The 23,532-nt window shown below is 33.9% G+C and overlaps 1 protein-coding gene and 1 non-coding gene across 3 annotated transcripts; one reads left to right on the forward strand and one right to left on the reverse strand.

The window, feature by feature from the left end:
- The first annotated feature begins 6,892 nt into the window (after positions 1–6,892).
- Positions 6,893–16,265, forward strand: LOC104889269 (auxin efflux carrier component 3). 2 transcript variants are annotated; one of them, XM_010674456.4, is made up of 6 exons: positions 6,893–8,533; positions 8,676–8,994; positions 9,504–9,589; positions 12,375–12,532; positions 13,029–13,105; positions 15,505–16,265. In XM_010674456.4, the coding sequence occupies exons 1-6, from the start codon at positions 7,189–7,191 to the stop codon at positions 15,569–15,571; spliced, it is 2,052 nt and encodes a 683-aa protein (XP_010672758.1). In that variant the 5' UTR covers positions 6,893–7,188; the 3' UTR covers positions 15,572–16,265. The 2 variants fall into 2 exon arrangements, with proteins under 2 accessions (XP_010672758.1, XP_010672759.1); XM_010674457.4 differs by having other exon boundaries at positions 6,910–8,533; positions 8,694–8,994.
- A 7,133-nt stretch (positions 16,266–23,398) lies between these two features.
- LOC125496148 (small nucleolar RNA R71) lies at positions 23,399–23,505 on the reverse strand. The gene has a single exon (XR_007272851.2). It is a non-coding gene; the product is annotated as a small nucleolar RNA R71 (small nucleolar RNA).
- Positions 23,506–23,532: the final 27 nt, after the last annotated feature.

Here is a 23,532-nt window from a genome sequence, read left to right on the forward strand (position 1 = left end):
GCATTTGTTGTTGGTTGAACTTCGGGAACGAAAAGGTCATTATAGGCCGGTTTTTGCCTTTTTGCATCCAATTATTAGATTTTAAGTCATTTAACTCCAAATTATTTTTTAATATGACAATATAAGGTATAATATAACAAGTGTGTAGATTTTAGGCTTGCATTTATTGTTGGCTGAATTTCGGGAACGAAAAGGTCATTTTAGGCCTCTTTTCGCCTTTTCGCGTCCAATTATTAGATTTTAAGTCATTTAACTCCAAATTATTTTTGAATATGATAATATAAGGTATAATGTAAGTAGTATGTAGATTTTTAGGCTTGCATTTGTTGTTGGTTGAATTTCGGGGACGAAAAAGTCGTTTTAGGCCTATTTTCGCCTTTTCGCGTCCAATTATTAGATTTTCAGTCATGTAACTCCAAATTATTTTTAATATGATAATATAAGGTATAATATAACTAGTTGATAGATTTTTGGGCTTGCATTTGTTGTTGGTTGTATTTCGGGAACGAAAAGGTTATTTTAGGCCTATTTTCGCCTTTTCGCGTCCAATTATTAGATTTTAAGTCATTTAACTCCAAATATTTTTTGAATATGACAATATAAGGTATAATTTAATTAGTGTGTAGATTTTTAGGCGTGCATTTGTTGTTGGTTGCATTTTGGGAAGGTATATGTCATTTTTAGAACTATTAACTAGGTAAATGATTGAATTATTATATTATTATGTGTTTTATTCCTTGGTTATTTTGCAAGGTTTATATGAATAACAGACCAAGTTTGAAGGCCTTCACCATGGAGGAATTAAATAAAGTTCGGGATTAGTTGACTTACCTTTGTGAGGATTGCTTATGATACATTTAGGGAGGATTTTGCGATATAATTAGCTAGACCTAGTTGGTATTTTCCTTTGTTATATAGTTTTTAGCTAATTAATATGTTGGTATTTTCTCAATTCTATGTACATTTGATACATTATTGAAATATATTTAAAGTTAATCACGTTGAAAAACTTGTGATATATATTGCATTTCGGTTTTTTTGGAAGGGAGATGTTGGGCTGGGAGGCTGCCACGGTGGGTGCAGGGCTGGGGTGCTGGCTGGGCTGGCTAGGGGTGCTACTGCCAGCAAGGAGTGCTGGGGTTGGCAAGGGGTTGGCTAGGGGGTGGCATGGGCTGGGTTGGGGTTTTGGGGGGGGTGGCAGGGGGTGCAGATGTTGGCAGCAGGGGTGTAGGGAGTGTTGGGCTGCTGGCAGGTTTTTTATACAAAAAAAAAAATTGTTGTGAAGGGTTGCTACATTCCATATTTGAAGGGCTGTGGTTTATGCCCAAAACCGCAACTCTTCATTGTAAAGGGTTGTTGGCCAAGAACGCAACCATTATGACTGTTTTGACCGCAGCCCTTGCGTTTTTTTTTTCACTAGTGTATGATTATGATTAAGCATGTTTTAAATACAGTATAAGTTGTTAGAATTTTTTATTAGTATGCTTATGATGGAGTTTTAATTGCCAAAGTATGAGTTTTTGAGGGTTTTTAATGACTACTCCTCCGTCCCAGAATACTCTTGACACTTATCAAGGCACGTAGTTATTTGTTACTAAAAGTTGTTGTTTGATTATCAATTGTTATTTTATTAAAAAGTAGATGTGATAGGAGTTAGTCGTTACTAAAAGTAGTATTATTTTATTTTAAGGAGAGAGAATGTGGGCCATGGTTAGAGTTGGTAGGTAATAAGAGTGATATTATTTTATTTGGAGGAGAGAGAGTGTGGGTCAATAGTTGAAAGGTAGAATGATTAAAATAATTAATAGTGGGTCATATCCAAAATAGAAGTGTAAAGAGTATTCTGGGATGGATGAAAAAGAAAAGTTGAAATAATATTCTGGGACGGAGGGAGTACTATGGTAGTACTATACTAGAAAATATTGATAGTTGAAATTTTAATGATTAAAAAAGTCTTTAAACACTTTTAAAGAGGGGTTAAAGTATTTTAAAGTTGCTGGAAATTTATTAGAGTATTGATTCTTGGTTATGTTGATATTTGGTACGTCAGTTTCGAGTGAATGGATATTCTGAAATAAAACGAGAAAAAATGAATTTGATTAATTCAACTTCTAAAACTTTAGAACAATTAGGAAAATACAAAAAACGAAACAGGTTTTCCATTGTCTACGCAAGGTAGAGATGGCCAACAGTGCGGGCCAATTCAGTCATCCATCCCAGCCCACCTCTTGGACCGTGTGAGCTGAGCCCATGAAAAGTTCGGTCTAGCCGCCTCGAACCGTGAAATTGGTGGGTGGATCGTGGGCCAGATTTTTTGAACCCAGCCCACGAAAGCTTGCTCCTAAAACAGCCCAACCCGGTCCACGAAAGCAGTCTGGCCCAGCCCATGAACCGGACCAGCCCAACCCAAGTAATTATTCAACAAAGTTGTGTATATTTAAATCAAATTGTATATATATTTTAATCAAATTGCATTTTATAATTCAATCAAATTCAAAATAATGAAATCATTCATTAATATTAATAATTGTATATATTTTAATTAATATTAAATGTTTTATGTAACAATAGTAAATGATTATATAACTTTGATAAAAAATTCTCATGTTGGCCCACCAGCTCGCTAGGCCCACAAACGGTCAGAACCGCTTCGTAAACCATGGAAGCCGGTAACATACCGGTGTGGGCTAAGATTTTTCAGCCCGTGGACCAGCCTACTCAAATCGTGAATTTCACGGTCCGGTCCTAGGACGTGAAATCTTAGCTCGGCCCACTCGGACCCACCGCCTAGCCCGCGTCATTTGCCATATCTAACACAAGGTACGTACATACCTATGTGTTGGTTGAATTAGTATCATGTCCTAATGATGGGATTGATGTAGCATCATGTATAGGGAACTATTTATAGTTCATATGTGATTTATATTCAAGTGAAATTACATGTTTTATGTCGTTGTGTGAAGCATGTTGATTATGATGATTATATTATGTTTGTATGGGTGATTGATGCAAGCATATGGGATTGAGAACTTTATTTTATTAATTCACATGAGGGATTAATAATTATGTTGTTATTGGATCATGTTCTTCCCTTTGGATTTATTTTAATTATTCTATGAGGACCGAGGTCCTTATTTGTAAGTTGGTTATTCACCTAGGAATGGTTGGTTGATTCTTGACTTAGATCAACAAATAAATAATGGTTATGGAACTAATAATGGATTATTCTTGGGTTGTTAAGTTGATGATCACGTTATCTAATCCTAAGATAAAAATGGAAGTTCGTTATATGTATTTTTGATGATTATATTGTTTGTCTTACTTTGTGAGTCATAACAAGTAAATAACTATTAATCATTTGAATTGGGAAGTGAATAACAATAAGATTGGACTTGTGCACGTTTGAAGTGTTGGACTAGTATGAGTTGGAGTACATGGTAGTAGCCCATGACTTTTCATGAGACCCGATTGATCACCGTGTCCTATTTTATTTAAAAGGTTCCTCGATATCTTAGGTTAGGGGAGTACGAAGTCGCGCCTGTAATTTATCTTCTAAATTGAAGACTAGTTTGGTTTGGACAACTCTTTCCATTGTGTATTCCATCTAAATTAATTAACTTATTAGTTGTGGTGTCCAGTTCAGTAAAATAGTCTACTATATTATTATATTATTATTTATCCCTACTTAATGTTTATTAGTATCATGTTAAGTTGTATATTTATTAACTATGTAATAATCATCTTTGTTGATTACGTGTTTTGTGTGTGTATGTTGATCATGGTTATACCTTATTGATCCTATGATGATCTATTTGGTGCACAGTCTCTCAGGATCAATAGAGCATCTTCCATTTCAGGTTTGAAGATGATGCATCATGAGTTCGGGATTTCGTGTAAAGCTTGTGTTGACTTTATTAATGTTATAGTTGACTTTTACATTTATAGTTGAGTTTTGACTTTGTGCTGGTTTGACTTTAGTTTGGTTTTGAAGTTGACTTTTGGTTGACTAGGTTATTATTTTCAAATTTATTAGTTTTTTCCGCTGCAAAATTCTGAATAAGCCGATACGTTATCACTCGGGTGATAACGCTTTGTTGGTTCTCTAAATTTTATATTAAAAAGGTATTTTGAAAAATAGAGAATTGTCAGAGTATTAATCCAATCAATGTCAATCAGATCCAATAAGTTCATTAGTTCATATAGTGAAGTTTAGATAAGTTCAAGATTTTTAAGGTGAATAGAACGCATCCTTAGACTACCATAGGATTTCTTGGGATAATTATGGTTCTATATGTCCTATCGCCTCTTTTATGAAGAGTTTGTCTTGTATCACACAACATTATTATTATTATTATTATTATTATTATTATTATTATTATTATTATTATTATTATTATTATTATTATTATTATTATTATTATTATTATACCTATGTATATTTTTTAATGTAACTATTCAACGTTTAAGGATTATTGAACAAATATCAAACCATCTAAATGTTTTCTTAGTTCTATTTAAAAACTTTTCTTTTCTTTTGTTTAATTAATTGATGGTCTAATGACCAGACTATCTTTGTTAGAACCTTGCAAAACTTAAATTCAACGATTTGGCATAGTATCGAGTTGTTGCCTCTATACAACCTTCCACGAGAGGATTCGTGTATTTTGTTGACTTAAAAAGAATGCACGCAAATGATTCATAATTAGGGATGACAATGAGTCGGATTTAGACGGACCCAGATCCAGTTCCGTCTATAAAGTCTAGATCCAGATCCGCCTCGGATTTGATGGTCTAGAAAATTTGGACCCATATGTAGATACTGTGAATTCCACGAATCCGAGTCCAAAACGGATCTGTGTGTTTTTACATTATTTTTCCTACTTTACAAAAAATTCTACACAAAATTAAGCAATTAAGCTTGAAATTCACCACAAAAAATTAAGCAAATAAACCAAAAATTCAACGATAATAAGATAAATTCAATTTAGAAAATTCAGCAACAAAGGCTTCATATTTAAAGCTAATTGCAACTCTGAAGAAGTACATGAACAAAATTCAGCAACATATTCTTGACGTCACAGTTGCGGTGGTGGGTCTAGTAGTCGTCGTGCCGATCCCTAGCTCGTGTCGTTGATGGGAGCTTTGTGGTGGCTACTCCACTGATGGTCAAGACTCGAGAGAGAAGGGAGAGAGAGTGAGAGAGAAAATGGTTGCTAGTGTTCGGATTTCGGAGATAGAATGGTCGCTGGTTGTTGAATTTTAGATAGCAAATGGTGGTCCGGTGGGTGTTGCGTAGTGGGTCGAAATCTTGAGAGAAGGGTGAGGTATGAGAGTTAAGGTTTTAGGGTGAGCCGGATCTACGGGTCTGAAACTTTAGGATCCAGATGAGAACAAACGGATACAAGTCCACGGATCCAGGCCGACTGGGTTCAGTATCTGTTGTCATCCCTATTCATAACCATCGGAGCATAACATATCACCAATAAACCATCAATTGTCATCCTCTAAGTAATTGGAAATATTATACTCTTAAAAGAGAAGAAAAATTTAACCACTAATAGATGAAACAAAAGATCCTTATAGAGACACAAATAATCTATTAAATAATTAAATATAGGCTTACCAATTACTTTCACCAAGAGTCACAAATTGCGGTACGCCGGTACCTACAAAGCTTCTACTTTCTCCGTTTTTCTTTACATGTTACACTTTCTATTTTAGAAAGTTTCAAATTAGATGTTGCACTTTTATTGTGGATAATAACTTCTCTCTATCTCCCTTGTATCACATGTTCACATGGGAACTTTTTGTTTTCTTTCTCTCTATCTCTCTCTTCTCCAATAATTGTCTAGGACTTCGTGATTTGAAAAGTGTAACATGTAAAAAAGAACCGGAGAAAGTACATAAATTGCTTTTTTATATAAAATTAAGTAACTTGAAGTCATATGCAAGTAGGTAAAAAAAAAAAAAAGAGAATCATTCTTGTAGCGCCGTGTGATATGACTCGATCCTAAAACCTTTAATCAACATTGTGCATTGGCATGTAGACTTTAAATAACAGACTTATAACATTTTCATTGTTTTAATAATAGATATAAGTCGTTTTTGAAGATGTCAAATAAGTTGTTTAAATCGACATTTATTCAGATCCATTGATTAAAATTTGGGATAAACTCAAGTAAATAAAATTTTGATCAATTAATAGTGAAGTCTTTCGTGAATTGGATTATAATAGAAAATTAACCAGTTTCCACTATTATATTTTCTCAATCTAAATCAAATCATCAAGTTTCAAACTAGTTATTAGGCCCGGACTATGCTCCGGGTAAGAAAAAAAATTCATTTATTAATATAATACTTTATGATAATAATATAAATACAACTTAATCTAGTGGTTAAGACTTTAGTATATGTACTTGAGGTCTCGGGAGCGCCACATGACACAGTTTCTTATTTATACATGCCTTTTAATATATTTGTATAGATATAGTCTCAAAATTGGATCAATTAAGGTTAATCATATTACACTGTTCAATTAACACTCATATTTCAATCAAAAACACACACAAATAATCATTGGTACGGTATAATCATCATCGAAATTCCTCTAGAGTAAACTACAAAAATAGCCAAACACATTAATGCAAATCTAAAGGGTAAACTGTCCTCCACCTTCCAATCAAGTCAAAAGAATCCAGGCAAAATACTAAAATCCAGTACTCTGCCAACTCTGATAGAACAAATTGTTCTATACTTGTAATTGCTGCGCCTTCAATCTTCTCTGTTTTTTCTTTTTTTTCTTCATTTCAATCTCAACTACTCACTCAATTAACCTTTTTTCCCATACTCAATTGTTTCAAGTCTTTCAACAACATGTATAAAGTGTTACCAATTCCAGTAACCCGTACTTGGTAAAAACAATAATCGGGTCCCATTTACCCACCCACTGCATCTTATCCTTTCCCATTATATAAACTACTCTCAGTTTACATACTCTAACTAATCTAAAGAGTAAAGTCACACTCTCCTCTATTCTCTCCACATATTTTCCCTCTTTCTTTACTAGATTTAGTCAGAAAAAAGAAATACAACAAACACCCATATTCTTCCTATCTAAATTCTTTTCATAGCTTCTAGTTAGTTAACTAACGGTATTATATTCGTTTATCTAAATTTATACATCTAAATATGATTTCATGGCACGACCTGTACACTGTACTGGCCGCTATGGTGCCCCTTTATGTAGCCATGATATTAGCCTACGGCTCGGTCCGGTGGTGGAAGATCTTCTCACCGGACCAATGTTCTGGGATTAACCGTTTCGTGGCGATTTTCGCCGTGCCATTGCTTTCTTTTCATTTCATATCTACTAACAATCCATGGGAAATGAACCTTCATTTCATTGCTGCTGACACTCTTCAGAAGGTCATTATGCTGGTGCTTTTAGCCCTTTGGACTAATCTCACTCGCAACGGTAGTCTCGAGTGGATGATAACTATATTTTCGCTTTCAACTCTTCCTAATACTCTTGTTATGGGTATCCCACTTCTCATTGCTATGTATGGTCCGTATTCAGGTAGTTTGATGGTTCAAGTTGTGGTGCTTCAGTGTATTATTTGGTATACACTTTTGTTATTCTTGTTTGAATATCGTGGTGCTAAGATTTTAATCATGGAGCAGTTTCCTGAAACTGCTGCATCCATTGTGTCGTTTAAGGTTGATTCTGATGTTGTGTCGTTAGATGGTCGTGATTTCCTTGAAACGGATGCTGAGATTGGTGATGATGGGAAACTTCATGTTGTTGTTAGAAAATCTAATGTATCAAGACGGTCTATGTCGGGTATGACCCCTAGACCGTCTAATTTAACAGGAGCTGAGATTTATAGTCTCAGCTCCTCTCGAAATCCGACCCCTAGAGGGTCGAATTTTAATACCTCTGATTTTTATTCTATGATGGGATATCAAGGATTTGGTGGCAGGTTGTCAAATTTTGGACCAGCCGATTTGTACTCTGTGCAGTCCTCTCGAGGACCCACGCCTCGTCCTTCGAATTTCGATGAGAATCCCAACCCGACTGCCTCTCCGAGGTTCGGGTATTACCCGGCTACTTCGGGTCCTGCTTTGAATTCTGTGGGTGGGTCGTACCCAGCCCCGAATCCGGAGTTTGTTAATGGGTCTGTTGGTGGTGGTGGTGGTGGAAGTGGTGGAGCTGCTAGTTCAAATAAGAGCGGCGGGAAGAATCAGATGCAGCAGCCTGCGCCACAACAACAACAGCTACAGCTACCACAACAGCTACCGCAACTACCCCAACAGCAACAACAGGGTCACCACGAAAGTAAGCTGAGCCATGATGCAAAAGAGCTGCATATGTTCGTGTGGAGTTCTAGTGCATCTCCTGTTTCAGAAGTAGGTGGGCTCCACGTATTTGGCAGTAATGATTACGGAAATTCTGATCAATCTGGTCGCTCTGATCAGGGAGCTAAGGAAATTCGGATGTTGGTTTCAGATCACCCACAAAATGGTGAAACAAAAGGTACACAAAACATACCCACGTCATCAATCAACAACAATAAGATAAGAAAAAAAAACTAATCATAATTGACTTGATTATGTAAGAAAAAAAAAACTAGGAATATTGTTGTGTTTGATAAGATATACTATATCAAGAAAAACAGCCCCATTATTGATTTCAGGAGTTAGGAAAAGTGAGGAATTTGCAAGGGAAGATTTCAGCTTCACAGGTGGAGAAGAGGAGAAAGAAGAGAAAGACGGAGCGATTCCGATGGCGGCGTTAAACAAATTGGCGTCCAGTTCGACTGCGGAGCTACACCCGAAAGTAGTGTCGGGTACAGCGGAATTAGGTGGCGCAAAACAAATGCCACCAGCAAGTGTAATGACAAGATTAATCTTAATCATGGTTTGGAGAAAGCTCATTAGAAATCCTAACACGTACTCAAGTCTAATCGGCCTAATTTGGTCTTTGGTTTCTTTTCGGTAAGTGAATTGGACCCTACCAAAGAAAATTTAGCCAAGAAAATAATGTTCTCGTTACCTTTTCATTCTGCCTTTTTAAAAAGTGTTGCATGCTACTCCTTTTATACTAATGGTTATTATAAACAATAATTAACACTAGATTTTTAAAAAGTTATTTTCTTAATCTTTCTCTTTGTCTCTTTTATCTATTTATTTTTCTAAGGAAAAACCAATGTATCAATAGCATGAAAAATATGTTTGCTTTATAATAGTAAAAGCTTCTCGACTTCCCGTATTAGTAATTTTTGTAAGAATATTTATGCTAATCAGTAACTCACGTCGACATATCGACTAATAAATCTGCTATATACTGTTGGTTGGTTTAATTAGACTTTTTATATTCGTTATATCTGAAGGTGCAATAATGTTCACGAAATATAAAAATTTAGTATTCTTTGTCTAATTTTGGTTGGTTTTACACTTATATAAGTGATTCTAATCTTTATAAAAATGTTGGGTGACAATTGCAGATGGCATGTGGCAATGCCAAAAATAATTGAGAATTCAATATCAATACTTTCAGATGCTGGACTTGGTATGGCTATGTTCAGCTTAGGTGAGTTATACTACCCATAACGTCTCTGGTTGATGCTTCACAATTTCCCATGTGCTATGTTTCTTAACCGATCAAGTAGGTCCAATATATGTAGCTAAAACCCAAACAATAAAATCAATAAATAGAATTTTACTCAAATAAATAAGATCAAAAAAATAATAATAGAAAGAATTAAAGCCTCTCTTGCATCACTACTCACTAGGAAGTAGCTAGGCAATTATTTGGGCTTCCCTTAGCTTTTTTTTAAATAATAATGTGTTCTTGCTGAATTTTTTCCACTGTTGCAAAGCTGACATTTAACCATATGCTCCAATTATGTCACTTTTTTGGTGCTTTTGCTTTTGGTAAAGTCTGTTTATGTATTAAGATTTTTTTAAAGAAATTTTGGAGTGTTTTTAGTTTTGTAAATGATTATTTATTAGAATTATAAATCATCCTTATAATATAAAATTCCAAATTGTGATTTATCTTGAGGTTTTTTTTTCTTATATGTTGCGGCCTTTCATATTTAAACTAGGAGAATATTTATAGTACACCTGGGTGTACCATGTTCATGGTACACCCAAGGCTATTTTCTCCAAATGAGCAAAATGAGCGAATCAGCAAATGAGCAAAATGAACAAATGAGCAAATGAGCAAATATTTCTACTCATTTAAGAAAATGATCAAACACTTTTATTACAAAATGAGCAAAATGAGCAATATGAGCAAATGAGTACATGAGCAAAATGCACATATGAGCAAATTTGGTGTCAAATGAGCACCCGAAGTTCTAATTTATTACCAAAGTACACCCGGGTGTACCATGAGTGAACTCTTAAACTAGTTTTTAGGCTCGGGGTATGTCCTGGGTAAGAAAATATTTTATTAATCAATATTGTGCTTTAAAATAATAACACTAAATACAACTTGCTCTAGTGGTTAAAACTTTAGGCCTTGTTTGGTTGACAAAACAAATCATGGGAAGTGCAAATTCCTAGGAAGTAGAAGTATATAAAGTTGTTTGGTTGGCAAAACCATGAGAATTTGCACTTCCTAGGAAGTTCTATTTCCTCCAAAATGGAGGAAGTTACTTACCTAGATCCCCCTAGGTAAGTAAAACTTCCCATAGGAAGTTCTACTTCTCATTATCAACCAAACACAATTTTACACTTCATAGGAATTTCAAATACATAGAAAAAATAACTTCCTAGGAAGTATGACTTCCTATGTACAACCAAACAAGGCCTTAGTATATGAACTTGATCAGGTCACAGGATCGAAACCTATACTATGCAATTTCTATTTTTTTTATTGTATATGAATTGCATGAACTAACACTCTCTTAAGAATAAGAGCGTTACGTGACACCGTTGTTTAGTATTATGATATGTTCTTTATCATTAGAAAGACAAGAATATGTATATATTCTCTGGCTACATATAATTAATGAGATGACAAGAAGTCTATGTCAGTCAATTGTAGTTAGATATGAGGCTTTGAATTTTAGAAATTCCTTTGTGTTTAGAGGTTGGTAAAAAATGCACATGAAATGAATCGAATAAGAACCACATTTTTTAGAGCATAAGTATTTTTAAAGTTAAGGGGTAACAAATGTATTTTTTTTCCTTCACTGGATAGTCTAGGCTTTATAATATCATCATCTTTCCTTTTTATCATTTTATAATGCAATGTGTAACCTCTTTAAAGAAAAAATGGATGACATAAAAATGTCCCTCATGATCAACTATTAGTAAATCGTATTCCAAACTAATAATCTTAAATGTCCCACATGATGACATAAAAATTGGATAATAAATTTTCCTTACGGCGTAGTACTAAATTGTTGTCAAATCATTTTAATTGTAATATCATTATTGCTCCAACTATAATTTTAGTTAGTTGGTAGCTCATTGATTAATTTTTTTTAACTAACCATTCACATGAAAAGCAAAATTGACAAATTAATTGATACTAATAATAATGTAAAGAAGTACTCTCTATATATTTTTTTATCCACATGAGCCACGAAGGCAGTATAAAGAAGAGAAGAGGAGATTTGAACCTGTTATATATCGTTTACAACATCTCAATCTTAACCGCTAAACTAAAGACATCAGTACTACTATACTCCCTTTGTATTCTTTTTATCTTTCCTACTTTGACTTTGCACGTTTGCCAATGCACTTATTCTACGTTAAATATCTTTCATTACATATTAGTAAAAATTATAATAATTGAATATTAATAAAGTACTCATTGAGACGAATCAAACAAGACCCCACATGACCATATTTTTTCTTATATATTGAGAAAAATCTAAAAGATTCTCTCTAATTGTGAATAGTGTCAAGATTCTAAGTGAGAAAGATAAAAAAAATACAGAGGGAGTATGATAGAGAATCCAAAATTTTATATGAATATAGACGTTTAAAATTTTCAGTTATTATTTAAATGTGCCAGAGAAGAGTGGTTACATTATAAATATATGTTATTTTCATAAATTTACGTTTCAAACATTTAAATATATGATAGCATTCTCAAATTTAATTTCGGCAACAATGTCAGCAATTAAATGGATTGACATATGTGCAAAAAAATGTGGGACCATTGCCTTTGTGCTACGTAGGTTTGTGGTCCTAGTATGAAGGCCATTTGGGTTTGTAACAAATGATGATCGAGTTAATAACCTTATCTTATGTTTGTGATGCATATTTTCTGTAGTTGTTGCTTATACATGCTGCCTAAACTAATCATAAATAAAAAGTAATTGATTGTTTTCTGAAGTATACATTGAAAATTGAAGGTTTGTTCATGGCTTTACAACCCAAGATGATTGCTTGCGGGAATAAAGTTGCTGGTTTTGCTATGGCTGTGAGGTTCCTCACTGGTCCCGCTGTCATGGCGGTCGCCGCCATTGCTATTGGTTTAAGGGGTGATCTTCTAAGAGTGGCCATCGTTCAGGTTTGTTTTCATATTATTCATACCTACTTTGGTTTTTTTGTTAGGTATATACGCATAATATTGAAAATTAAATTTTGATTCGTTAGTTACTCTCAATAGTACATATTGAGAATAATTATAAGAGATATTCTGAAAGTATTTTATGGATAGATGTAATGTTATAATTTAGTAATATTTATTTATTATTTATAAAAGATATGAGTGCGTATGTAAATCAAAGTTTTCAAATAAAATGTGCGCCTTTTATTCATAAGTCTAGCGAGCACACTATCCTGATACCTTTTGTCGTAGAAGTCAAATTTATTTGCTTAGCATTTAATTTTGTAGGTTCTTGTGATGTCAAAGAAAAAATTACTAAAAAGTATAAAATTGGTTTCTTAATTTAATGGTAACATGCATGGTACAAATGCATTTAATTTTTTTTAATTCTATTGTGAATGTGAGTAAATATAATTTCTAATATTTTCTTGATTCCCCTATATGTTTGTTTTAACAGGCAGCACTTCCTCAAGGGATTGTCCCATTTGTTTTTGCCAAAGAGTACAACAATCATCCAGCTATTCTGAGTACTGCGTGAGTAAATTCTTTCAATAATAAATAGTACTAGTATATAAGCTTATTCTCTTTCGTTTCTCTATGTGATATGGAAAGTAACCTGCTTACCTGCATAATCAACTGCAATTGCCAAAACACTTCATAGACTATTAACTAATTATTAGGTCTGAGTTATATTTTGAATAAGGAAAATTTTCTTTTATTAATATTATACTTTAAAATGATAACATTAAATATTATTTAGTCTAGCAGTAGTTAAGGCTTTAGTTATAAACTTGAAGTCATGGGATCAAACTTTATATTATATGTACATTACATGGAATAAAATGCCTTTAGAGAGAGCATCATGTGGCACCGTTCCTATCAACTACTATATTAGGCCCGTGAAATTCCCCGGGTAAAAAACATTTCATTTATTAATATTATACTTCAAAATGATAACACTAAATATCACTTGGTCTAGTGGTTAAGATTTTATTATATAAATTTGAAGTCACGGGATTAAACCCTATAATATGCATTTTTCTTATTTTTTTTTATTGTAAAATACTCTTAGGGAGAGATCACGTGGTACCGTTCCTTGATTACAAATGCAATTTATTGCATATGTTTTCTTAAGGTAATAAGAAAGTATCTGCTGGGTTGTCCTGGCACAGGGTCTTCACCAGAGACCCAAGCCAAACAACCCAAACTCTTTCTCCTTCTAAATCCCAAACAAATGCTTGGGGTAAAAATTGAAGTCTACACTTTGCTAAAGAAGATAGAAAAACTCGCTAATTAAGCCAGCTCCAATTCATCATGATGTATTCCATTAGTACTTCACTTTACCACACGTGACAAAGTACATCCCGTTTCCTACTAAAAAATGATCGATGAAAAATAAACAATGTACTCCATGTCACTTAACTTTTTTCTTTTATCATCATAATTCATAACGTCAATGTGCTATTCTGCCTCAGCCCCATATTACTTTGCAACTTAATTATTGTGTTTCATGTTATCAGTCACTTAAAATATCATAGATGACTGTTGCTTATCCATTTAAAACTATTTTATTTCATATTATATGTGGCTAATTAATTGTTAGTTGCGAATACAATGCAAGAACTAATTTTCTACGTACTATAATTTTAGTTCATGTACATAAACTTAGAACAAACATATAAAAAGTAAAAACTAAGATGATATAAATTTGATTCACAGCAATGAATTACTGGAAATACCTCTTCTATTCTCATATAAGTATCTTTGAAGATTATGAGGTGTTTTAGCTAAATTTCAGTAAACTATACAAGAGATAGAGGATTGTGGCCTTGTGGGTCTCTATAGAGTAAAGTTATGTAAATACCTTGAGTACAGTTAACTAAAATCCAATAAGAGGAATGTTATGTCAGAGATCTATAGTAATGAATGGAATGTTAATAAGACTATATCTATATATATACTTGTGGCTTAAAGCTAGTTTTTTTATTTAGAAAAAATCATCTACCAAATAATTTTCAGCCTATCTGACTATATGAGAAAAGTCAAAGCAAATTAAAAACGCCACTCAAATTCCACTAAGAATTGATCTATAATAATGAATTGTAATCTATATATTATACTGAAGTGGATGTCGAAGGTTGGATTCTCTTTCAAAATTTTCTCCTATATGAGTTGCTTTCTCTCTTAAAGTTCGTCTTGAATGCATCAGCTTTTTGTCAAACCATGAATTAATTTTTTTAACTGCATTTGAAATATAAGTAAAAGATCTAGTTAGACATTAATTAATGGAGTTTTACATTGAAAATTTCTATTTTCTTTATTTACTTGTCAGATTTTAGACAATTTTAGTTAGAATTCAGTACTTAGTATTTTTTTCATCGTAAATTGAAAAATCAAGCAACACTTGAATATTATCTAATTTGAAATAAAAAACTATCCACATCTACGTCATAAATAACAAATTTGCTACCACATACTCCCTCCGTTTTCTAAAGATCTTCCCACTTACTGTTCCTACAGATACCAAGGAAAATCAAGTTGTGTGGGGCATGGTGTGAGTAAAGTAGGAGAGAGAAAGGGGTTAAGATAAATAAACAAATAAAAAAGGGTTAAAATAGGAGAGAGAAAGGGAGTAAAATTGAATTAATAATGTAATGGTGGACCATATGATAGTGACATGAGAGGGTAAATAGAGAAATTTGTTTTGCCAAATAAGGAATAAAGCAAAAGTGGGAAGATCTTTTAGAAACACCCTTAAACGAAAAGTGGGAAGATCTTTAGGAAACGGAGGGAGTAGAATATAAGATATGTAATATTCTTTTATGTATTTAATTATTAATAAATATTTTATGTTAGGCAAATTACCTACTAGATAGATAAATATCTCTTCCTTAAAAAATTGTAACACTTGATGCTTGAATTTTTGTCTGCAGCGTGATCTTTGGGATGTTGATAGCACTACCAATAACTTTGGTGTATTACATCCTTCTAGGACTGTAAAAACTCGTTATCTTCAAAGTGATTAATTATGTACTATTTAGTAATTGGGGGAGATCAAAATTCCAAAATTCCAAAATCCCAAGTGTTTGGACAACATTAAATGGGTGAAGAAGAGTATAAAATTTTTCCACTCCCAAGATACTCTCTCCATCTCATCAAGTCTCTCAAAAGGTCTACAACAAGAATTTCAATGTTGCAAATGGTCAAAATGGGATGTTGGGAAAAAGAAAAATTTACTAATTCTCTACATTCACAAAGCAATGCAATGCAAGGTGATTGGTTGTTACTTGTTAGATCAAAAAGTTGACTCCATCAAGGAATTTGCTGCCTAATATGAGGATCATGCTCCCACTAACTTGTTCCCCAAAAAAAAATATTTATTATAAAAAAAAAAAACTTTGCATCTGATTTTTTTTTTATTGAAGTTCGGGAAAAAGCAATGGAGGGCTCACTTGGAGGAAACGCAGGCAAAAGAGAGGAAAATAGGGAAAAAATAGTGGTCCCAAAATTTTAAAGTAGTGTTAGTATTTTACCTATTATTATTGGTACTACTATGGTTTGGTATCTAGTAGTAGTAGACTAGTAGTACTGTATTGATGAGGCGCAGTGTAAATTTTGATTTGTAAATGCAACTTCTCCTATGCAAATTGTTTCTAGATGGTTTTTTTTGGGTAAAAATTCCAATTACATAATATCTTCTCTTGCTTGGCCATTTTTACTTCAAAGGCTATATTCTACATTTCCACTATTCCAGTATTCCACTGTCTAGTTGTAAATGTCAATAAGCAATATTTACGGTTCTTGTTCTGACACAAAATATTGTGCATCTTTGTAGTTTCTATTATAAGAGTCGCGTGCATTGGTGCATGTGTAGTGTGTACCAAAAATCTATACTACATCTACTCTCAAAGTCTCAACGCACATAACCTTTTTATTTGGTCAATTAGAAGAAGAGCTTGTCTTGTAATAGACCGCCTATTTTAAAATTAAAATTAGGCAATGATAAGCCTGATATTAAAAAGAGAATTAGTCTAACAGTAACTAGATTAATTTCTTTCGGTGACTAGTTTAATTCATTTAGTGACTAGGTTTACTTTTATATTAAAATTAGACAGTCTCTTTTAATAATTTTTGTTAGAAGAAATTGGTTCTCACTTCTCATAGTGGACGAGGATATGCATTGTGATGATGTTGAAATTTATGAAAGTCCACTTGTGACTTGTGAGTGTCTCACATATTATTTGTAACAGTTCGATTTTCGAGTTATTAGCTAATCACACTTCAGATTCACTAATCATAATCAATGTTTAATTAGCCTTGAATTAAATATTTATTCGCAACGAAAATATAACCTATAAAACGATCCTGGACCTGTGGGTTATTGGCTCACAAAACAAAATCCTTTATATAAGACTTCAGTTACCTAGTCATTCAATCCCAAATTCCATGACAAAAATCCATATTGTAAGTAATTCTAAATAAACTCTTCTATACACAAACTTAGATATCGGACTTTATCCCATAATACACAATTTGAATCATAACTTTGCTCTCAGCTTGATTCTGGCTCCCAACACAATCCTGCAACAAAGTTTGACTCTACCACCCACCAAGTGACAGGCCACAAAAATGACAACACTATCAGCAAAGCTGAGTACACACTGTATAATAGAAAATACAAGTTTAGGTGTATTTTTAAAACTAACACACAGTTATAATAACAAATGATCACATTCAACTCAGTTACTATAGTTTCACAAAATCAAATCGTTTGGCATGAACGCGAATGGAGAGGGGTACCACGCAGTACCAATTGTCTCCAAATTGTTGAGGGTCGTCACCCCACCTTTTACTGTTCTGCTTGCAAGACTTAACCGGACATGTCCTATAACGCCAGGAATTCGCCCATCCTGGAAGACAACACTTAGAGACTCTACCCGCCCTAACTGGGGTGCATGTTCATGCCTCACTTTCATATATATAATGTAAGATATTTAAGGATTCATACTTTAATCCTCAATACTCAAAAACTCTTATCAACACACCTCTTAATACACAAAACTCTTATCAACTCTTTTCAAATATCCTTACTTTGATAGTTGAGAAGATTTAGGATTTTCATAGTCGAAACTAGTTTTTAACATAATAACTTTAATGAGATAGAGGGGTTACTCCTACTATCACCAATTGGTTTCAGTATGAAACCTCCTTTGGGCTTATAAAATGGAACAAATCTTTCCTCTTTGTCCGGGTCACCCAGACCCATTTCTTATTGTTTCTAAATTTAACATGGTATCAGAGCTCGGGTTGCGAGTCTCGTCTAAATTGGGTATTTGATCGCTAAGAGGATTATTGCTCTGACCTTTCCAGTTAGCATTGAATTTCTAAGGACACTCACAAGTGAATTACTCCTACTATCACCAATTGGTTTTAGTATGGAACCTCTCCTCCTCCTTGTTCGGGTCACCCAGACCCATTTCTTATTGTTTCTAAGTTTGATAGATGAACTTTTGTGTAATACAACTATGTAAAAATAACGCATTCAATCTACTTATCTACACTAAGGTATATCATGTATATGATATACTCAAAATTATCTTGTGCTTATTTGTTCATTTGGAGTTCCACTATTTTACTTATTTACACTAGTAGAATAATTGTTTATTGCTGCGATTTTACCCATACGCAGCTATATATCACGTAAAAAGAAAAGAAAAAATGTAAAATGACTATATTTCTGCAGTTTTGGTTTCAATGGAACTTTTTTGAAAGTTTTTTGACTTTTTGACCAAACACATTGCTGCAATTTCTAACAAGAACCGCAGCAATATATTAAAATCATATAAAAAAATATTATTTTAATCTATTGTTGTGGTTCCTTCTACAAACCGCAGCAATAGGGTCATTATGGTTTAATAAAACTGATGGGCGCCATTTCTTTCCTCCCCATTCCTCACTTTCACTTTCACAGTAACACTCGTTCCTCCTGCATATCTCTCCTTACCCTCTCTAGATCTCCTTCCTCCTCTATCTCTCCTCATCCTCTCTAGATCTCCTTCCTCCCTCTTTTCACCTAACAACGACCACCGGCGCTTTCTCCCTCATCACCCGCCGATGCTTACTCCCTCCTCACCCGCTGGCGCTTCCTCCCTCACGCCATAGCCTTCCTCCTCTATCTCTCTAGATATCCTCGTCGCGACACTCGCTCGACGCAACAAACCCATTGGCGCTTCCTCCCTCACGCCATAAACACTCGTTCGTTCGCTCGTCGCCATCAACACTTGTTTGTTCTTCGTCGCCATCAACACTTGTTTGTTCTTCGTCGCCATCAACACTTGTTTGTTCTTCGTCGCCATCAACACTTGTTCGTTCCTCCAGATCTCCTCATCGCAACACTCGTTCGTTCCTCACTCTCTAGATCTCCGCTTCATTCGCTCGTGGCTCCAATCCTCCGCCGTGGCTCCGGTCCTCTCCATCACCGTCAGGACTTGCTAGTGGGTCGCGGTGTGATTCCTTGTGGCTATGTGACTCCTCCATTTTTGGCCTCGCAAATTTCTTTTCTTTACGTTTTCATAATTTCTGTGTTTATTTCGTTTTTTTTCCTTTTTTTAGATTTGTTTGTAGATTTTTTGTTTTAGGATTTATTTTTGATTTTCAGTTTCTTATTTTTTTTTTAATATATTTTTTATAATTAGTCATTTAGTTGTAAATGTTGTTTTTTTATTTTTGCTTTTTCGTTTTATTTTTTTTTAATCTTTTGTGTCATTTATGTAACTAGCTTTTTTATCTTTATATGTTAATGACATTCATATGTTATTTCATCTTTAGTTCGTCTGTGAATTTGGTGGATATTGGATCGGTTTTGTCTGGTTTTTAATCTTTCAAATTTGATTGCAAAATGCAAAAAAGAAAACCTTTTAAGAATATGAGCTTTTCTTTTTGAGAGTTTTTATTCTAAAAGTCTCTTTAAAATTCTCTTTTTTAAACACCTTTTTAAGAATTTTTTACTAGTCAAAACTCTTTTTTTCTCCAAAACTCTAATTGCAAAACACCCTCGAAGTTGTTTTGTAGATTTTCGTTATATGAATAGAAGAATAGAAAAGAATTGAAATATGTTGCATGCCCGTAGAAAGGTTGCGAACCAATGACCTTCACCTTGGACACAAAAAGGGGATAACAAGAGTGGGCCCAAACAATTAATGAGAATCCATTGACATTTAACAAATAGCAGCTAATTAAGCAAGGACCATCCTTACGGAAGCATCCACGTAAGATAAAAGAGGGCTAAGTGGGTCCAATGTTCATGTGGATGCCCATACTTCATTCATGTGCATGCTCAACATTGTACACAATTATACTCTCTTTTCTTCTTCTTGCTTTTGTTATTAGGTTAATCATATGATTGTTACTCAAAACAAATTTAGGTGTGTCTCCATTATTGTTCATAAGTGCTAGATCTTAGAGCAAAAAAGTCGAAGAAGATAGATGGAACTCTACAATATGAAAGTGATGCGAGGTTAAAAAAAAAACACTTAGATAGAGTGTTTGGTCTAACCCATATATTTGTGCATTTTCATAACATCCAAACTATATAAAAGAAATGGATTGGATACCCATGAACATGACATTGACAACCATCTTTAGTGTCCCCTTGGCTCTTACGGTTTTGTTCAAGAGCCTTTGGCATACTATGCAGGGAGTTTGTGTGGTTCTAAAATTCCCAACCCTCAAAATGGAGTCCCCACTAAGGTCACAAAGCTGCAGAGCGTATATGGCACAGGATGGGTGCCCTTAATTGGAGGGTAGTTATTAGCATCTACTCCCTCCGTCCCAAAATATGGTTCCTGATTCTATTTTTCCACGAAAATTAAGGTAAGTGAAATCTAAAAGGGATAGTAAATTTATTTTTTGTTTTTTAAATAAATATTGTATGGGAAATATGGTTCATGGTTCCTCAAATCATAAGACTTGGGTTGAATAAACAAAGTAAAAATCTAATTTTAAGAAGCAAATAAATGATAAGACACAGTTTTTGTAGGCAAATTACGAAAAAATGTAGAACTAAATATAGAAACAAGAATATTTTGGGACACCAAAATGAAAATATGAACTATATTTTGGGACGGAGGGAGTATTTAAGTTTGTATAAGATGCACGCTAAGTGTTAAATTAAATAAATAAACTAGTTCTTAGGTTCGGGCTGTGCCATGGGTAATTATATCATCAAGTATCACTTGTTTAGTGGTTAAGACATTCGTATATATGATTGTGATCTCGAGATCAAATTTAATGTCTTAAATTAAACTATAAATTATTTCTATGTAAGTATAAATTATTGATCTATCTATATAATTGCTAATAGTTGGTGACTTTTTAGCTATTTTATGTACTCCCCCCCCCCTCTCTCTCTCTCTCTATATATATATATAGAAGTGAGTTCATGTGAGAATGCATACTTACATGAAAAATGAGAATGAATTTTACATGCTATAATTCTTATGAATAAGTGATGTAACTCTAATGAAAAAGTGATGTAACTCCAAAAAAGAGTATTAAAAAAAAAATATTGGGCTCAAAATTTTTTAGGAGGATATAACTCTAATAAAGAAGTGTTGTAACTCTAATCCAAACGTGTGGTCGAGATTCATTCTCATTTCTCATATAAGGAGCCTTCTCATGTGATCTCTCTCTCTCACACACACACACACACACACACTGATGAGTCATATTAATATAGGTATTTCATGATGCATTTAGGTTGCATTTTAGGATCATTTAGTTGCATTCTTAGTCAATAATTGCATATAGTTACTTAAGTTGAGAAGATATTACTCTTTTGTGTGTTTTCGGTGTTTTTGATAGTTTTTAGGTATTGAGAACACAATTGGAGTATTATTGGACAAGCTTAAGCATGAGAAGCATCTAGGAAGGAGCTAAGTCAAATGAGAAGTCCAAAGGGCATCTTCAAGTCGGATTGCAACTCAAACATAGCGGAAACGTATTAAAAGAAGTATGGAAATTGAGTCATGTCACTCTTTTGATCATAACTTATTATCCAGAGATCGGAATTCAGTGATTCCAGTGGGGTTGGAAACTAGACTTGAAGAGCTTTCCAACGTATATTCACGCCCCGATACGACTTCTAGTTTGGGAGATATGGTCTTTGCAAGTTGACGCTGTTTTGCAGCCCGAAAATCCGCGGCCGCGGATTATTCCGGGTTTCCTAGTCGAATAAGGCTTTATCTTTTGACGAATTAGACTCTATTTTTCTAGTTGTTTTAGGAAATAGAAAGGTATAAAGACTCAAGGGAATATTATTATTTCCATCTTATTTTCTATTTTGTTTTTTCCACGTTAATTCATTAAAGATTAGAACTCTTTTTCTCTCAATTATTGAAGAACCCTAGTTTTGCTTTTTCCCAATTACATTGAATTTTCAATAGAAGCTTTGATTTTTGCAAGATTGGTTCTACAATTGGTATTATTTCTCTTCTCTTCTTATTCCTATTCAATCCTTTATATTAATTCATGTTTGCTTATTTAATTATGAATATGTTTTCCCAATTATGATTGAGTAGTCTATTTCTAGGGTTTAGGGGGATCCATGATCAATTAGGAAGGGATGTTTAATTAAAGTATTGATTTTTATTGATGCATGTTGATTCCTATTGAATGTTTTTATGTCTATTCAATCCAATTTGGCCAGATTTGATTGTTATAGTGTTGCAATATTAGGTTATGCGCCGAGAGGTATAAACTTGATATTAAGGCTAGTTTCAATAGGTAGAATTGGTATTAATAAATTGCGAGAGCCTGTTAATATCGTTCTATGCTTGATTTAGACTTGAGAGAGCGAATCAATCTTTTAACTGCATTATTAATTGTTGATTTTAGTGTTTCATCCCGAAATATTGATCATTGGTGAACCTATGCCCTAGACTTTTTATTATTGATAATTCTTGAATAGTTATAGTTTAGTTTAGTATAATTACTCACAAACACTCGTTCCTATACTCTAGATTTGACTGACAATTAGGAAAAGAACACTGTTTCTCTGTGGATTCGACCCTACTTCCCTGACTACTATTTGTTAGAGGACTTAGGATTACTTTTGATAAGGTGATACGACTTTAGCCTGTCAAAATTTGGCGCCGTTGCCGGGGAAACAATTTTGTTCCATTTTCTTTAATTGTTTTAGAGTCTAGATTATACACTCTCGTCTCAGAGAACACTTGTTCTTTGGGACAAAATCTCTTAATTGTTTGTTCTTTAGTTCTTCTATGCGCAGGAGTTTGAGTTCAGATTGCCTACAATTTGATCCTGAAATCGAAAGATCCTTTCATAGACAGAAGAACTTTTCCAGACAGTTGCGAGATAATCCAAGGGAAGATAATCCTTTGGATTCTGACTCTGATTCTACCAGCATTGTTCTATTGCTCCACCAGAATCAGAGATGGCTCGGAGGCTTACTGATTTTTCCCAACCCTCTTTGGCTGAACTTCCCAGAAGCAATCAAATGCCTGAAATCGAAGCTGTAAATTTCGAGATCAAACCTGCATTGCTAAACATGATCGAAAGAAAACAATTTGGTGGTGGACCTAATGAAGACCCCAATCTTCATTATCAAGATTTCTGCCAATATTGCTCTACCATTAAGCAGCAGGGAGTGACACAAGATCAGATTCGGGAGATTCTTTTCCCATTTTCACTTCGAGACAAGGCAAAGATGTGGTACAATGGGATTAATCGAGCCACTCTTGGGATCACTGATTGGAATACCTTGGCTCTGCTTTCTACAGAAAGTACTACCCTCCAGAGAAGACTGCTAGGTTGCGTAGTCAGATTACAAACTTCACCCAAGGGACTGATGAGTCTTTACATGAGGCATGGGAAAGATTTAAAGATCTTCAGAGAGAATGTCCCCATCATGGTCTACAAAAATGGTTCCTAGTTCAGGGATT

The sequence above is a fragment of the Beta vulgaris genome, chromosome 3 (genome assembly GCF_026745355.1).
Source record: "Beta vulgaris subsp. vulgaris cultivar EL10 chromosome 3, EL10.2, whole genome shotgun sequence".
In the NCBI taxonomy this organism is placed as follows: domain Eukaryota; kingdom Viridiplantae; phylum Streptophyta; class Magnoliopsida; order Caryophyllales; family Amaranthaceae; genus Beta; species Beta vulgaris.

Excerpts from the sequence above, each read along its gene's own strand:
- LOC104889269 (XM_010674456.4), top strand. The coding sequence starts at position 7,189 with ATGATTTCATGGCACGACCTGTACACTGTACTGGCCGCTATGGTGCCC. Across the intron at positions 8,995-9,503 it reads TGGTCTTTGGTTTCTTTTCG|ATGGCATGTGGCAATGCCAA; the intron begins GTAAGTGAATTG and ends TGACAATTGCAG. Across the intron at positions 13,106-15,504 it reads CCAGCTATTCTGAGTACTGC|CGTGATCTTTGGGATGTTGA; the intron begins GTGAGTAAATTC and ends TTTTGTCTGCAG.